Genomic DNA, 18933 nt, shown 5'->3' on the forward strand with positions numbered 1-18933 from the left:
AAACAGCATCAGTGGAACAACAACGGAGTGAATGAGTGCTGGCTTGATTCCCAACAGACACACAGGAGTTAGTGATCGACCGATTATCAGGGCCGATATTTGGCATTTTGGCAAATATTGGCATAGGCCTTGGTTTAATACGACGGCCGATAATTAGAGGGTTGACTTTGGCTCTTCTCTCTGAGAAAGTTTTACCAAATGGAGATGGGCCATGGGATATATATTATATATATATATATATATAAACTCTTAAAAAACTTTGGAGAACTATTAATTAAATTTGCAGTTTATTTACTTTCGGGATCCATCTATTTGTTAAAGTTTTCATTTAACTTTGTAAGACATGCTGCTGAGCCTGGGAGCTCCCTGTACTATTGAATTAGAAAGTTTATCGTTACAATGAGAAACGTCTACCTGTGAGTGGTAGCTTATTTACCTGCTACCGGTAGTTTCCTGCGTTGGGGTAGCCGTACAGTAGCTTATTTACAACTTGCTTCCAACGCATGTCAGCTGAGAGAATGGCAACAGAAGAGGACTTGCTCTCTTTCCTCAAAACAAAGAATATACCTGATTGTGTCATCGACCAACTAAAAGAAGATAAGGTGAGTATAAACGTAAATTTTCATCACACGAATATAGTAGTATATGCTATAGAATAGCTGAGCCATATTTGCTAGTGTGTGTATAAATAAGCTACTACGTGCTTCTTTTTTTTTTTTTTAAACAAAGATTAAAAAACAAAACAAACAAAACTAATATGTTGCAAATTTGAAAATCCGTATTATAAATGTGCTTAAAGGCATTGAAATGAAGTAGAGTGATGGAGTTTTTATTATTTCAAATTTTGACGCCAATATTTTCCCTTTAACCGCAAAATGAATATCGGCTCCATTTGTTGGTTATCAGCCTCCTTGACAACTAATAATCTGTATCGGCCCTGAAAAAAACGTATCGGTCTATCACTAACATGAACATAAAATCCCCAGGCGTGCAAACACACACACACACTGCTGGATGAATTAATCAGTTAAGGAAAAGAACATGGAAATGAACAAGGCAGGAAATAAATACATGAAAGATGGGTGGAATAGATCAAACCAAAAGGGGGTAGCGATACATAACTGGAAGTCAGTACAGTGGAACTTGGATCAAACAGACCCCGATATAATGGATATCGGATAAAACGGACCGTCGGGATTGTACAATGTGTCCAAAAGTCACTTCCATTTGTCACTTAAAATGCCATTGACAAAAGTCTGTGCGCTTTTGTTTACCGGCGCTGTGGCGCTATGCAGACAGAAAATGGGACCGACGTATTTCCAGGTCACAGATATACAATATTACTAGAACCAATTCCAAAAGACATGTCTCCCGTGCCTACGTGGCAGCCATGTTGAATGTGGAGCATTAACATGGTGGACATGTGACGATGGTGATATTGATTGTCTGTTGTACAACCCCAATTCCAATTAAGTTAGGACGTTGTGTTAAACATAAATAAAAACAGAATACAATGATTTGCAAATCATGTTCAACCTATATTTCATTGAATACACTACAAAAACAAGATTTAATGTTCAAACTGATACACTTTATTGTTTTTAGCAAATAATCATTAACTTAGAATTTTATGTCTACAACACGTTCCAAAGACGCTGCTGTTCACCACTGTGTTACATCAACTTTTCTTTTAACAACTTTCAATAAACGTTTGGAAACTGAGGACACTAATTGTTGAAGCTTTGTAGGTGGAATTCTTTCCCATTCTTGCGCCATGTACAGCTTCAGCTGTTCAACATTCCGGGGTCTCCGTTGTCGTATTTTAGGGTTCAGAATGCTCCACACATTTTCAATGGGAGACAGGTCTGGACTGCAGGCAGGCCAGTCTAGTACCCGCACTCTTTTACTACGAAGCCACGCTATTGTAACACTTGCAGAATGTGGTTTGGCATTGTCTTGCTGAAATAAGCAGGGGTGCCCATGAAAAAGACGTTGCTTGGATGGCAGCATATGTTTCTCCAAAACCTGTATGTACCTTTCAGCATTAATGGTGCCGTCACAGATGTGTAAGTTAGCCATGCCATTGGCACTAACACAGCCCCATACCATCACAGATGCTGGCTTTTGAACTTTGCGTCCATAACAGCCCGGCTGGTTTGTTTCCTCTTTGGCCCGGAGGACACGACGTCCACAATTTCCTAAAACAATTTGAAATGTGGACTCGTCGGACCACCGAACACTTTTCCACTTTGCATCCGTCCATCTTAGATGAGCTCGGCCCAGAGAAGCCGGCAGCGTTTCTGGGTGTTGTTGATAAATAATTTTGTTTTGCATAGTAGAGTTTCAAGTTGCACTTACGGATGTAGCGCCGAACTGTATTTACTGGTTATTTATTGGTTTTCTGAAATGTTCCTGAGCCCATGCGGCGATATCCTTTACACACTGATGTCGGTTTTTGATGCAGTGCCGCCTGAGGGATCGAATATCATGGGCATTCAATGTTGGTTTTCGGCCTTGCCGCTTACATGCAGTGATTTCTTCAGATTCTCTGAATCTTTAGATATTATGGACCGTAAATGATGAAATCCCTAAATTCCTTGCAATTGTACGTTGGGGAACATTGTCCTTAAACTGTTCGACTATTTGCTCACGCACTTGTTCGCAAAGAGGTGAACCTCGCTTCATCTCTGCTTGTGAATGACTGAACAATTCAGGGAAGCTCCTTTTATACCCAATCATGGCACCCACCTGTTGCCAATTAGCCTGTTCACCTGTGTGATGTTCCACACAGGTGTTTGATGAGCATTCCTCAACTTTCTCAGTCTTTTTTGCCACCTGTCTCAGCTTTTTTGGAACATGTTGCAGCCTTAAATTTCTAAGTTAATGATTATTTGCTAAAAACAAAGTTTATCAGTTTGAACATTAAATATTTTGTCTTTTTAGTGTATTCAATTAAATATAGGTTGTACATTATTTGCAAATCATTGTATTCTGTTTTTATTTATGTTTAACACAACGTCCCAACTTCATGGAATTGGGGTTGTACATACTGTAGAGCAGAAAGAGAGAGCGGCATGGCTGTGGCGTTAACTCTTGAAGAGTGAAAAACAAATCTTTGGCGTCTGGAACATGCTATTTTTGGTACAGTAACAGTTTCTTTTTGTCAAGCCGTTGGCGTTTGGCCACAGATTTGGAACGAGGAAGCACACGAATTACTCGCGGCTCATGAAAGCGACTCTATGATGAGTACTGCACGTCAACAATGTCACCATGACCAAGCACACCAGCGTAAGTTTGGATAAAAGGTGAAACATTCACACATTTTCAAGCTTTTAAAAAAATATGTATTTACAATAACTTTGTACTGTACAGGGCGTTTCAGGCCATGAAAAAAACCTACAAAACAATTTTGTACTGTACAGTAATACGGGTGCATATGCCCCCCCCCCAAAAAGTGCTTCAATGTAACAGACAATTGGCTACATCGGACGATCCCCCGCCCCCATTAGTCCGTTCTGTCAAGGTTCCACTGTATCAGGACATTTGACTGAAACGTGACACACAAACATAACAAAAATACATACATAACCATACAACTTATATAGCACAGTTATATATTTGCCAACTATAACAGTTAAAAATCACATGACTGGCATTGCACTTCAGCTTGCAAAGAAATGCACGCTTATATTTCTATCAAAACAAGACTGGCTTCCACCACAGGTCTATCTGGGAATGACGGCCTCACCCACGGTGGATTTTTCATCCATCAATCCATCCTCTATAACGCTTATCCCGTTCAGGGTGATGGAATCAGATTTTTCCATATTATCAATTACTCTACAGTGGTAAGATCAACTAATAGATGACTACGATACAGGGGATACAAAATACAACTAAATTGTAATATAGAAACCAGTAACACCATTATTGTTGACAGACAACAAAGAAATGTTTTTTGTAGGACAGTTTGTGAAGAACACAAACTCCTGTTTGACATTCCAATTCCATATTTTCTTGTTACTTCTAAGAGGTCATGTCTCTATTTAAACAAGCCAACAGAACAGTCAACAGAGCTGTAGGACAGATGTCAATGAATATGGCATGTTGAAGCTTTCATTATGCAAAATAAGATGAGAGATAATGAATAAAATAGCGGTGCAATTGCTTTATTAAGTGTTTAGATAAAATTAAAATGGCTTTAATAATGACCACAATGTTTATATGGGCATTTGATAGCGGAAGAATGATCCAACTCAGACACATGCCCATGACAAATGGTAGCAATACACAAATTAAACACTTAAGTGTTGCAGGTACAGTTGAACCTCTAAAATCGAATGCCCTTGTGGTTGTACAATTGGTAATTCAAAGTACAGCCTCAACAAGTTGTGGGAAAGGAGGTGAGAATATAGACTTTCACGCTGGGCAATTATGGAAAAAATAACCACGATATTTTGATTGATATTGAACTCACAATTAATAAACACGATTATTTATTGATTTCAAAATGCAATATTTATTCAACCACCTAAATGCAACGTTAAATATCTCTTAAAAGAACAACCAGAAAATAAATTTGTAACACACAAAATAATAATATATTAAAATAATAGCAATAAAAAAACAGTACATTAAAATAAATACCTGCTGTTCCTGCTGTGTACGCCTTGGCCTCTTTGGGGCAGTGTGGCGCTGGCATACATTCATTTCCATTAAGAGTCGAAGAAGGTGGCGAACTTTCTTAATATCACTCATTTTTTGCAGATTAGGAACAATATATGCCTGTGAGTATTGGTATATTACCTGTCTGTACGTGCTACGGCGGGATTTATGTGAATATTCGTGATTTGAAGGTAAATCCGTCCCGTGATTTCTAATGCTAATTTTTGCTAGCCGGTCAATAGGGTTTTCTCTTGAGTGCTAGCTTTAAGCTGGCAATGTTGTCTTGTATTTAAATATACAATGTGTGTAATTCCTTTTGTTGTGTGTTTACTTTTACAGTAAACTCTAATTGGGGTGTCAATAAACAGCCTAAAGGATGTGCAGGGAGGGGAGAATAAAATACATCACATGCTTACTGCAAGCAAAACAGGGACTGCATTCAGAGTGCTTTTACAATGCAGGAACTTGCATACATACACTGCCACCAGAAAGTATTTACACCTCTTCATGTTTTCCACATTTTGCTATATTACAGACTTATTCTAAAGCTGATTTGAGTATAGTTTTCTTAAAAAAATAAAAATAAAAATTCACAAAATATCCCCTAATGACAAAGTAAAAACATTTTCAGACATTTGTGTAAATTCATAAAAATGTTAAAATTCCGACATAAAAAGTACATACGTATTTACACCCTTTGCTATGACACTCAAACTTAAGCTCAGGTGCATCTGATTTCCACTGATCATCCTTGAGATGCTTGTACAACTTGAATGGAGTCCACCTGTGGTAAATTCAGTTGATTGAACATCAATTGGAATGGCACATACACCTACTGTCTATATCAGGTCTCATAGTTGGCAGTGCATATCAGAGCAGAAACTAAGCAATGAAGTCTAAGGAATTGTTGCAGACCTCCGAGACCAGATTGTGTCAAGGCATAAATCTGGAGAAGGATACGAAAGAATTTTAGCTGCATTGAAGGTCCCGAAAAGCACTGTGGTCTTGATTATTCAGAAATGGAAGACGTTCCTGGATCTGGCCATCCGACCAAGCTGAGTAACTGGGGAAGAAGGGCCTTGGTTATAGAGGTGAACAAGAACCCGATTGTCACCAAGGCAGAGCTCCAGTGTTCCCTTGCGGAGATAGGAGAACCATCAAGAAGGTCAACTATTGCTAACACACTCCACCATTCAGGCCATTATGGTAGGAGTGGCCAGACGGAAGCCACTTCTCACGGAAAGGCACATGGCAGCCCGATTGGAGTTTGCCAAAAGGCCCCTTAAGGATTCTCAGACCTGCAGAAACAAAATTCTCTGGTCTAATGAAACCAAAATAGAACCTTTTGGCCTGAATTGCAAGGGTCATATTTTGAGAAGAGGAGGCACTGCTCATCACCTGGCTAACACCATCCCTATTGTGAAGCATGGTGGTGGCAGCATCATCCTGTGGGGCTGTTTTTATCCTGCAGGAACTGGGCGACTAGTCCGCACAGAGGGTAAGATGACAGCTGCCAAATATAGAGAAATTCTTCAATAGAACTTGCTCCACAGTGCTCTGGAACTCAGACTAGGGCGTCGATTCACCTTCCAACATGACAATGACCCAAAGCACACAGCCAACATAAAGGAGTGGCTTCAGGAGCAGCCTCTGAATGTCCTTGAGTGGTCCAGCCAGAGCCCGGACTTGAATCCAATCGAACATCTTTGGAAAGACCTAAAAATGGCCATCCACCGACGCTGTCCATCCATCCTATACCTACCAACCTATACTCACATCAGCTTTAGAATAAGTCTGTAACATAGAAAAATGTGGAAAAGGTGAAGCGGTGTAAAGACTTTCTGGTGGCACTGTACACAGCAATGTTCAGCACAATCATTTTTCTTCGATTTTATAATGTTTTTATGATTGTGAAAAGCCAAAATCAAAATCACGATTAAATTTTGATAATCACCCAGCCCTACTGTACACATCGCTATTCCTAAGAGTTAAGAGCTTGATGTTTAACTTATTTACAATTAGTTAAAAGTCAGATGCAATTAGGTGTGTCTGCAATGTGACGCCCCTACTCAATCTTTGTCAACATTTTTCCATTTTGCTTTTGACAGTTGTTAAATGTTTTCAGTTCTTTGCCATTGTTAATGTTGAATTGTAACTTGAAAGATTGGCTAAACAGTTAGTAAAGCTTTTATGTTGAGGACAGTTTGACCCTGCAGCAGATTTCTACAGTAGTTGACAAGCATCCAAGAACAGATTGCATTCGACCTCAGAGGTTCAGCTATAAAAGCAAGTGATGCTACTGTTTCGTCATTAGGCGGCGATGAACACAGCTGTTGCACGAAAACGCCACATGGGGAAAGAAATGTGAAAACCACCACTCCACTGTAAAGGCCCTCTCAACAGGGAGATGAGCAAAGATGGATTGAAACAGTAGAGAGAAATAGTCTATGACATAAGTCATGAAAAGAAAAGATTGCTGTTACAGATATAACTATGACGTATGTATAAGAAATAATGTAGAAAACACTTTAGGGCTGATAGAAAATTGACAAGAGTTAATAGAAAACTAAGTACATGTATGTTAGTTGTCAGAAAAAGTACGGGTATATCATTATGTCTTGTACCTAATGTTAATTTGTGTCAGTTTTGTAGAAATTAACGAAGGCTTACTACTTACTACTAAACCAGAGACATCTTGTGCCACACTAACACAAGCAAACATACGTAGTGTGTATGCTTAGTGTACCTCTTCATTCAGGTTAGATGCCAACAGGACTCCAGAAACTCCGGACCCTGACAGAGCAACACGTCCCGCAGCAGCTGCCGCAGCGGCAGCGGCACTCAGAGGGCTAACACCTCCTGTTAGACAGCAGAAACGTATCATACAACACTATAAAACGATGAATGGGCAGATGTTTAAGGCCATGGTAACATGTTAAAGCGTAACGTATTTTAAAGCAAATTTTAATTATAATAAAAAAACAAAAAACTACATATTAAGGGAACGTGTTGTTTTGATGTACAACCCCAATTCCAATAAAGTTGGGACGTTGTGTTAAACATAATACAATGATTTGCAAATCATGTTCAACCTATATTTAATTGAATAAACTACAAAGATATTGAATGTTTAAACTGATAAACTATTGTTTTTAGCAAATAATCATGAACTTAGAATTTTATGGCTGCAACACGTTCCAAAAAAGCTGGGACAGCGTCATGTTTACCACTGTGTTACATCATCTTTTCTTTTAACAACAGTCACCAAACGTTTGGGAACTGAGGACACTAATTGCTGAAGCTTTGTAGGTGGAATTCTTTCCCATTCTTGCTTGATGTACAGCTTCAGCTGTTCAACAGTCCGGGTTCTCCGTTGTTGTATTTTACGCTCCATAATGTGCCACACATTTTCAATGGGAGACAGGTCTGGACTGATGTGTAAGTTAGCCATGCCATTGGCACTAACACAGCTCCATACCATCACAGATGCTGGCTTTTGAACTTTGCGTCCATAACAGTCCGGATGGTTCTTTTCGTCTTTGGCCCGGGGGGTACGACGTCCACAATTTCCTAAAACAATTTGAAATGTGGACTCGTCGGACCACCGAACACTTTTCCACTTTGCATCAGTCCATCTTAGATGAGCTCGGGCCCAGAGAAGCCAGCGGCCTTTCTGGGTGTTGTTGATAAATGGCTTTTGCTTTGCATAGTAGAGTTTTAAGTTGCACTTACGGATGTAGCACTGAACTGTATTTATTGACATTGGTTTTCTGAAGTGTTCTTGAGCCCACGTGGTGATATCCTTTACACATATCCTTTTTGATGCAGTGCCGCCTGAGGGATCGAAGGTCACGGGAATTCAATGTTGGTTTTCAGCCTTGCCGCTTACATGCGGTGATTTCTCCAGCTTCTCTGAACCTTTTGATGATGATATGGACCGTAGAAGATGAAATCCCTAAATTCCTTGCAATTGTACATTGAGGAACATTGTCCTTAAACTGTTCGACTATTTTCTCACACACTTGCTCACAAAGAGGTGAACCTCGCCCCATCTTTGCTTGTGAATGACAGAGCAATTCAGGGAAGCTCCTTTTATACCCAATCATGGCAGCCACCTGTTCTCAATTAATCTGTTCACCTGTGGGATGTTCCAAACAGGTGTTTGATGACCATTCCTCAACTTTCTCAGTCTTTTTTGCCACCTGTCCCAGCATTATTGGCACTTGTTGCAGCCATAACATTCTAAGTTAATGAGTATTTGCTAAAAACAAAGTTTATCAGTTTGAACATTAAATATCTTGTCGTTGTAGTGTATTCAACTAAATATAGGTTGAACATGATTTGCAAATCATTGTATTCTGTTTTTATTTTTGTTTAACACAACGTCCCAACTTCATTGGAATTGGGGTTGGACGTATTCATACACAATATTCACCAACAATATTATACATATAGCGGGTACGGAAATTATTCAAACCCCCTTAAAATTTTCACTCTTTGTTATATTGCAGCCATTTGCTAAAATCATTTAATTTCATTTCCCCCCCTCATTAAACAGCACCCCATATTGACAGAAAAAAACTGAATTATTGAAATGTTTGCAGATTTATTAAAGAAAAACTGAAATATCACAAAGCCATACGTATTCAGACCCTTTGCTCAGTATTTAGTAGTAACACCCTTTTGAGCTAATAAAGCCATGAGTCTTTTTGGGAATGATGCAACAAGTTTTCACACCGGGATTTGGGGATCCTCTGCCATTCCTCCTTGCAGATCCTCTCCAGTTCTGTCAGGTTGGATAGTAAACGTTGGTGGATAGCGTTGTCGTACTAGAGCAGCTCCAACTATCGGAGACAAATTCCTTGTGTGTTTTTTGGACATACTTGGCATGATTCTGATTCTGGAGAAGGTTTTCGTCCACGATATCCCTGTGCTTAGCCACATTCTTATTTCCTACGATTGCAACCAGTCGTCCTGTCCCTGCAGCTGAAACCCCCCCCCCCCCCCCCCCCCCCCACTGCATGATGCTGCCACCACCATGCTTCACTGTTGGGACTGTATTGGACAGGTGATGAGCAGTGCCTGGTTTTCTCCACACATACCGCTTTGAATTGAGGCCAATCTATCTTGGTCTCATCAGACCAGATAATCTTATTTCTCACCCTTTTGGAGTCCTTCAGGTGTTTTTTTTTTTTTTTTAGCAAACTCCATGCGGGCTTTCATCTGTCTTGCACTAAGAAGAGGCTTCCGTCGGGCCACCCTGCCATAACGCCCCGACTGGTGGAGAGCTGCAGTGATGATTGACCTTTGAGAACTTTCTCCCATCACCTAACTGCATCTCTGGAGCGCAGCCACAGTGATCTTTGGGTTCTTCTTTACCTCGCTCACCAAGGCTCTTCTCCCACGATTGCTCTGCTATGTGGCTTTCTTAATCAAGTCCAATCAGTCTAATAAAACACAGCTGGACTCCAATGAAGGTGTAGAACCATCATGGATGATCAGAAGAAATGGAGAGCACCAGAGTTAAATATATGAGTGTCACAGCAAAGGGTCTGAATACTTTTTCTTTTTTGAATACATTTGCAAAAATTCCGTTTTTTTCTGGTCAATATGGGATGCTGTGTGTACATTAATGTGGAAAAAATTGACAAATGATTTTAGAAAATGGCTGCAACAGAGTGAAAATTTTTACTTTCCATACCCACTATAAGCTACACTTGCAGATAACAACATGATACTGAACCTATTTTGCATCAGTAAGGAAAATAGTGTCTAGTTTTAATGACTTCCATCTAAGAAATACATTTTTAAAAAATCTTAAATATGAAAAAGTATACTGAAAACAAAAATACACTATGTACCTGCACCCTGCGAGAGGGAGAGAGAGGATGAATAACCTGCCCCACTTGAGTATGACGCTATCGCTCCAGATGGGGTACCTATAAGAAAGCACAGATTTAGAATTACAGTGGACAGTTGTAGTCCGGCACCCGCAGTTTCAGCTATCTGCTGATTAAAAAAAAAAACTTCAACAATTTCCCCATTTATTTCTTTTTTATTTTTATTTTCTTTTAAGGGAACCGACCCCGACAGTTGACAGTTCATCACCGCTTCCTCAAGAATTTATAGTGTTTAAAATAAATGAATAAATAATAATAATGTATTTTTAATGCAACTATAATGGGTGTCATTGGGTCCCTCCGGGTGGCCGGTTTTTTTGGCCCCTCGGCGGGGCCGGCGGACTGCCCTGGGTTCCTCGGTTTAGGACGTGTCCCGTCCGCCGGGCTGCTATCGGTGGACTCCTGGGCCCGGTCCCACCTCTCGATTGATTGGGTGGGGTCCTCAGCCACCACGTGCAGGCACAGCAATTACAGGACACTTCTGTCAGTCATTGTGCATGCGAAACAGTGTCAATTCACTTGCATGTGTCCGCAGGCATACGCCCCTGGGACTTTTTCGCTGGGTGTGGGGCCACTCACTCATTGCAACAAATAACTCATGAATATACGAATTGATTGGGTATCCCCTCACTCACACTCTCATCCTATGGATGTTTATAATTTATGTAGCCACGCCAACGTCCACATTTTATGGGAATCACTGAACGCTGACTCATCTCCAGACTCACTCGATCCATCTTAAACACTGCGTACAAATTTCTTAATCTTCGTCGTCTTCTTTTCATTTCGGCTTGTCCCGTTAGGGGTCGCCACAGCGTGTCATCCTTTTCCATGTAATCTCCTGCATCCTCCTCTCGAACACCAACTGCCCTCATGTTTTCCCTCACGACATCGATCAACCTTCTCTTTGGTCTTCCTCTAGCTCTCTTGTCTGGGAGCTCCATCCTTATCATCCTTCTACCAATATACTGACTCTCTGCTCAGGATGTGTCCGAACAATCTAAGTCTGCTCTCTCTAACTTTGTCTCCAAAACATCTAACCTTTGCTGTCCCTCAGAGGAGCTCATTTCTAATTTTATCCAATCTGGTCACTCCTAGAGCGAACCTCAACATCTTCATTTCCACCACCTCCAGCTCCTCCTGTCCACCGAGAGCCTGTCTCAGCTCTTCTCGAAAAGCCGCACAACACTCTTCCTTCCCCACATGGTTCTCTGCTCTGCCTTTGTCTTCCTAATAATTTTTTTGGTCACTGTCTTTATGTCTCCAAAGTGTTCTCTGTCAATTGACTACCGTTGTCGTACTAGAGCGGCTCCAACTACCTGAGACAAATTCCTTTTGTGTGTTTTTGGACATACTTGGCAAATAAAGATGATTCTGATTCTGATCTTCCTCCCCACCACCAGTGTCATCTTACACACCACCATCCTATGCTGTATAGCCACACCGTCCCCTACCACTACTAGTCGGTAACCTCCTTCAGAATACATTGTCTGCACAAGATGTAATCCACCTGCATGCTTCTACCTCCGCTCTTGTAGGGCACCCTATGTTCCTGCCTCTTTTGGAAAAAAGTGTTCACTACAGCCATTTGGATCCTTGTTGCAAAGTCTACCACCATCTGTCCCTCCAAGTTCCTTTCCTGGATGCCGTACTTACCCGTCACTTCTTCATCACCCCTGTTTCCTTCACCAACATGTCCATTACAATGTGCACCAATCACGACTCTCTCTCTGTCTGGGATGCTCAGAACTACTTCGTCTAGCTCCTTCCAGAATTTCTCTTTCACCTCTAGTTCACATCCTACCTGTGGGGCATAGCCGCTAATCACAGTATACATAACACCCTAACCCATAACTGGAACCCTGTCCCTAAACGTCTAGCCTTACTGCCTTTCCATCTGGTCTCCTGGACACACAATATATCAACCTTTCTCCTTATCATCATGTCAACCAACTCCTGAGGTTTTCCTGTCATAGTCTGAACATTCAAATTCCCCACATTCAGTTCTAGGCTCTATGCTTTCCTCTTCTCTTTCTGCCGAAGAACCCCTTTCCACCTTTCCGTCGTCTTCGACCCGCAGTAGCTGAATTTCTACCGGCGCCCTGCAGGTCAACGGTGCCGGACGTTGTTAACCCGGGCCACGACCGATCCGGTATGGAATTCTTTAGATGAACGCTCATATTTGTTTGGCAAAGTTTTAAGCCGGATGCCCTTCCTGACGCAACCCTCTGCATTTATCCGGGTTTGGGACCGGCCTACCGTTTGCATTGGCTTGTGCCCCCCATAGGGCTGTTTTTTGGGCTGTCAAATTTAAGTTGAAATAAACACTACATACAAAAAAAATCAAAAAATCGTGCGTCAACATTAAACAGTCGCCCAAACTACCTGCTTTCCGGGTATTACTGGTGACTCCTTGGTGTACGCTTTATTCAAATTAGTGGCCAAAACAGCGTTTTGAAAAATTGCGACACAATTGGTGTACAAAAATCATTTTGTAGAGCAATAAATCCTATGCAAAAATGTTTGAGCATTTCAGACTCTGTAGTAATTGTTGTAATTACCCAATAAAGAATGATCCTTGCTTGAATCTCCATCTCCAGTAGGCAGGTCTGGTCGAGTGTAATCTCGACTCTTATCATTGTTGTATTTGACATTAAGGTTGACCAGTTTACTGAAATCGATCCTCAAAGTACAGCATGAATTATAGATGTTCTGTCCATCGAGAGACTGCGAAAGGAGGAGGTAAAAGACAGAACAGTTAGTCTATAGTTATAGAGTCCTTGCAAAAAAATTATTATAAACAGCTGAAATATTATATTTTCATTGTCCACTGTGAATGTTTGAAGAACTAAAGAACAGAATTTCTCAATATTCTGCTGAAAAATATTGCAGCATATTTTGCAGTACATGGGAAACTTGGTTCACGAACTATTTGGCTTACCAACAAAATATTGGACAAATATTACTTTGGTTCATTAGCTATGCTTCGGTTTGTGATCAGTCACAGCATTCACATTCACAACATTCAGTGCAGGGCACTAACACTAACTTTTGCACTCGTAGCACTGTTGCAACCAAATTTTTCAGGTGGTCGTACTAGGACATGATTTGATCGCACCATTTTCCAAATGGGATTCATACCGATGATTGAGACGGCCTCACAGTGCGCGCTCTCGCTCTCTCTCCCCCTCTCTTACTCCTCCTCTGTCGCAGGAGGTAAGCCGACTTGCAACCGTTAAAAACATGCACTCGCGCAAATGCAACAATGAAATATTTAATCACAGAAGCTGGAAAAAAAGGTTGCATATGCGACCAATTTGGACGCAGTCTCGAGCCCTGCAGTGGAGCTTTCTCTCACCCAGCATGAATGCTGTTCGCTCTGTGCGTCCTGTATTTCACACAAAGATTATCAATTTTTTGTGTGTGTGTGAGTGCTCTAAAGTAGCCCTCAGTAAGGCTCCCAAGAAAGTGAAAAGTGTAAGATTGTGCTATTAGGAGACCCTAGGAGAACTGTGGTGCGTATGTAGTCTCTGTAATGTGAGTGACAAGTCTAACCTGAAAAGAGTTAGTGCATCTGGATATTATGTATTGGAGGGATTAATTAATTAATTAATTCACTGCCAGCCTTCCCAGTTAACACGGATATTTGACTTCTAAAGCAGTCAATGGCAGTCCACATTTAGAAACTATCCTTTGGTCAAGGATCAAGGGATTTAAATGTCCATAAAGCAAAGTATGAATGACATTCAAACTAGATTATTGCATACAATTTGCCAGTAAGATGTGTGTTATTGGCTACAAATTCAACAAATGCAAGATCCTACCAGTTTAGCCTGCTGGGCATTGACAGGATCACTGAACTGCAGGAGTGCTTGAAACTGGTTGTTCTTGGTGAAGGTAATGATCTTCATCACAGTCCCAAACTTACTGAATATCTGAAAAATATTTTTAAAACAACATAAGCAATGCAGTCTTTTTTTTTTTTTTTAAACAAGTGTAGTTAAAATCCAAGAAAACAAAAACTCATCAAAAGAACAACAATAGAACCTCGAAAGATAAATTGTGATAATACAACCAAATTATTACAATATGCTTTGTTTTCATTTTTTACTATTAGCAGAGGTTAACTTGCTTCCAACTAGTGAGACATTTTTAAAAATGGGATGCATACAGTATGTGACATGACCCATTGTTAGGGTTGGGCATAATTTGAATTTGAGCGATTCCGTTTCTTTAGTTCGAGTCCGGTTCCAAGCGATTCTCGATTTCGATTCTTTTAGGGGGCGGGGTCAAAAAAGGTTTGCATGGTTTAAATAAAGGGTGTCCAAATTATGAACATCCATTTTCTTAGCAGCCTGCAGCAGAGACTAAAATGAACATTTGACTCTTTATAACCAGAATCAATATCAAACCTATGAAGTAAAAGGCAATGTGTGTGGAACTATCCAATTGACTCACTCATTGAAATCACTATTTTAACAATATAGCTATATAGCCGCCATTGTATTTTGTTTCATCACGTCAAATGGTTTATATGTGTAAGTTTTAACTTGACTTCTTGTTTTAAGCCTGTAGCCTATTATTTTGAAGTGTACGCACGGGAACTCAGCATTTTGGCACGCAAAGTATCTTCACACGGCACCGGTGATTTATATATTTTTATTTTTTTTAATGGATGCAACAAAATGCTATAAAACGCTTTCCCTACCCACTGATGAGGCACAAGGTTAGTGTTTGTGATACTGTGAGACATTTATGTGACTTTTGTCCCAATTCATTTTGCTGTAAAGTTGCTACAGTGAAGTTTTAGCCCAATGTTAAGCTTTTTTTTTTTTTGTCATCGGCGCTTACGTTGGTTTGAAGATAAAAATAAACACTAAAACCCATCAGTGCAAAAGTACAAGCAACCATTTACCTTGTGGTCTCAATGTTGGCATAGCATTTTATTGTTCCACTCAACCAGTTGACTGAGAATTGACTTCACTGAAGCTCCGCGCGGTGTAGGCCGAGGCTCGGAGCGCGTCAGACGCTACACATCGTGAAAGCCTCTTTTGCACAATATAATCTTATTTCAAGTGTTGCACTGAGGCGACTGGTCATTCATTTTAACAAAGTTAAGACACTTTTGTTCACCGCTGCCGCCGTTCTACACAAGCACGTCATCGTGCACGTTCTTCTTCGTTGGTTTACGCCGCTTCTTCATTACTTTTCGTCACTTCTTCACGGCTGGAGGACTAGGCAACGAAACTGAGAACCGAATTTTTTTTATTTTAACGGTTCCCGGAGAACCGGAACGTTTGTCCCGGTTCCAATCGGTTCTCGATTCCCAAACCTACCCATTATGTCAACACACATCAAGTTACAACTTTTATTGTTTTTAAGTTTTATTATTAAAGAGATTCTATTATATTTTTAAATGCCGGTCCAGCTAATAAAAGTCTTAATGGAACAGATTTTATTATTGTATTTCTATTATTTCCTATGGGAAAATCTGTTTCAACACCCTATATGTTATCCCAACAACTTCAATTTGTTCGTGGGGATGTTAACGGCCTGCATTTTGATGGCATTCTTTCTTTGGGGGTGTTTTTCACATAAATAGGCAATTGAAAATCCAGCAAAATTGTGAAACAGAGAAAATGTATGTCATCAATGAATGAGGAGTTCTTTTTGTCTCTGTTATGCTGAGATGATCAGGTCTGAAACATGTCAAAACCTGTGTGTGGGACCCGTTACCTGTTGCAGAACATCGAGAGTCACGGGATAAAACATGTTGTCTATTATAATACGTAGGACAGGACTGGGAGGTGGAGCAAGGTCCAGAACCCCATGATCAGATGATGGAGAACTTCCATCCTGAACGGCCGAGACCGCCTGAAGCACTGCTTGGGCTCTCTGGGAGAAGATAAGAAAATCCAACATCAGATTAGGCCTGGTTTATTGTGAGAGCTAGCGTGTTTGTCAAGCAAGTGAATACCTGATTTAGAGCAGAATCTGTTTTCAGTTCCTTATGGTTAGAGTACTGGATAAAGACAGGACTATTTCTGACCTAAAGAGAAGACTCCAAAGATTACAAAATGCATTCAGTATTGCTAAGCAAAAACAGAACATATACATTGTGTCATCAAGTGTAAGACAAATTCAAATGGATGCATTTCAGACCTGTGGTGTAACAGCCGCATAGTAGTTCACCATAGTAATGGCAGCTTCTGCTGTACTGAGCTCCAGAAATGCCTTGGATGAGAAAAATTTGGATGAGAGAGAATCACAATCAAAATCTCAATTCATCTTACTGAATAGTAACAGTACAAAACCATGTTAATGTTTATACCTGGTTTTTACCCTTCAGCATCAGTATATTGGTAACTTTTCCAAAGGGAAGCCCCAATGCAATGACTTCCGTCTCTGATACTTCATTGGGAAGTTTTCTGATGTGAAGAACTCTTGAAGGAGGTGACTCATCCAGACGCTGTTTCTTAGTGTCACTGCCATTTGCTGCACACACACACATGCAAGCTCTTTAACCAAAAGTATTAATATAGTACAGTGCAATTAAAACAGCACGCTCCAGAGTAAAACATTTTATTGTATTGTTTTCTTTAAAAAAAACAATCATAAACCAGCAGCAGTCTTGTTAGCTTTAAATTAAAAAGAAAACAAAAACTTTTCTTACCAGTCACCGAGCTCGGGCTGCTTCCGTACATACTGAGCTCATCTGAGCCTCTCTGAGAGAAAGAACACAAAAACAAATGAAGCTTCTTGCGAGGCTTTCATAAATGACTGATAATTGATGATCAAATTGGATCTGAAAACCAACGACCAAGTCGCTCAGTCACACTTGAATTGCTCAGTTAGTATAATGTGTGTAACCGTCAAAAGGGTGAAATAGTAAATGAGTAGAATGCTTGCCTTCACACCAACCGCAACATCACTGCCAATGTCGAGAATCCATAATATGGAAAAGAGAGCAAATAAATAAACACGAGTCACAATACATACACGTTTATGAAACAATAATACACTACAATACAAGCATCTTGCTGACCTTAACCGTACGGTTTCTTGACTTGACAATTATCACATTTTACATTCTAGCATTTTATGTATTAATTTCACGCTAGCTACTAGTTTCCACTGGCTTAATAGTGAAATCGTAAAGATCTAATTGATCCTTGATAAAAGGTATTTCCTCATGTTACGCCCTCTTTTACACCTTACTGTTAGCCTGCGACTAATGTGGCTAACACTGGAACGAATTGCGACCTTCTAATAACACCCAAACCAGCGTATTGAAGCACTATAATTGATTTGGTCAATTATACTTCCGTATAATGTCGTTTTGTAAATACAATGACAAATACAAGCGATACCTCATAAAACAAGCCCAGTTCATGGTTGGCCTCGAGCGTTAGCTCGGTCCTGTAACAGTATTCAGCTAACAGTTCGCATATCTTAAAGCGAGAACGCCAAAATGCATCACTGCTGATGTGTCACGTGCATGAGTGCGAGGCGAGCGTTCAAACACATGCGTCCACATTTGAGGACATTTTACCCGTCCATTGCAGCTCTTTGTCCTCTCCTGCCGTGAATGTACTTCAAGCACAACGCACGAACAAGCGAGCGCAAAATGGGCGTCTACGAACCAACGGGCCAGCGGGCTCACTACCGCCACCTTCTGCTTTGGAGGATGACATCAGACCGCCTCATTTGGACCAGGGGTGTCAAACTCATTTTAGTTCGGGGGCCGCATTCACCGGACCAGTCTATTCGTGGCTGAATAAGAAATACAGTACAACTAAGCCCAATTGTCCCCATTTTTATGGTGCAAATCATTAGAAATATGTTAAAAACATATTCACATTTATTGAATTGAATGTGGCGGCACGGTGGACGACTAGTTAGAGCGTCTGCCACACAATTCAGAGGGGCCGGGGTTCAAAGTCCTTGACAAAAACGATTGCAATTTCAAGAGCGAACAATTTTTCATTATACACGTCACTGTCGTGGATGGGGAATACCTTCCTTCTCCTATTAGGTTGCCGTCATCAATATTGCTCCCCAGTTCACTTTCCTCCATGCAGCTGCTGTCCCTGTTTTTTCTACTTTATAAAAAATCAAAATCTCTACTATAGTTGACTTTACCTTTCTCCATTTACATCATATCATTTGCAGAGGTCGAAAAAAGAAATAATCGAATGTATTTGAAAAAAGAAGGGGTACAAAGTACAGAGATCTGTTTTCAACTGTACGGAGTAAAAGTAGTCAGAGAAATAAATGCACAGTGCAGATACCTGAAAAATCTACTGAAGTATTTGTATTTGGTTAATTCCCACCATTGCATTTGCGCAATGCCCTTTGCAAGTGTAGG

At 40.5% G+C, this 18933-nt stretch overlaps 1 protein-coding gene across 3 annotated transcripts in view; it reads right to left on the reverse strand.

The window, feature by feature from the left end:
* The window catches only part of LOC133488555 (polypyrimidine tract-binding protein 2-like), a 28733-nt gene extending 10484 nt beyond the window's left edge, over positions 1-18249 (reverse strand). For 2 of the 3 annotated variants that reach the window (XR_009791689.1, XM_061796539.1), the window contains exons 1-11: positions 17936-18111; positions 17475-17496; positions 17239-17290; positions 16897-17060; positions 16728-16799; positions 16543-16614; positions 16302-16460; positions 14390-14500; positions 13127-13292; positions 10527-10604; positions 7412-7524 (exon numbers count right to left, since the gene is read on the reverse strand). Coding sequence is in view for 2 of the 3 variants with exons in the window: in XM_061796539.1 (XP_061652523.1) it covers positions 7412-7524; positions 10527-10604; positions 13127-13292; positions 14390-14500; positions 16302-16460; positions 16543-16614; positions 16728-16799; positions 16897-17060; positions 17239-17290; positions 17475-17496; positions 17936-17958 (1032 nt within the window). In the remaining variant the exon portion in view is untranslated. The other variant, XM_061796540.1, reaches the window with a different exon arrangement.
* Positions 18250-18933: the final 684 nt, after the last annotated feature.

Source organism: Phyllopteryx taeniolatus, chromosome 14, assembly GCF_024500385.1.
Source record: "Phyllopteryx taeniolatus isolate TA_2022b chromosome 14, UOR_Ptae_1.2, whole genome shotgun sequence".
In the NCBI taxonomy this organism is placed as follows: Eukaryota; Metazoa; Chordata; class Actinopteri; order Syngnathiformes; family Syngnathidae; genus Phyllopteryx; species Phyllopteryx taeniolatus.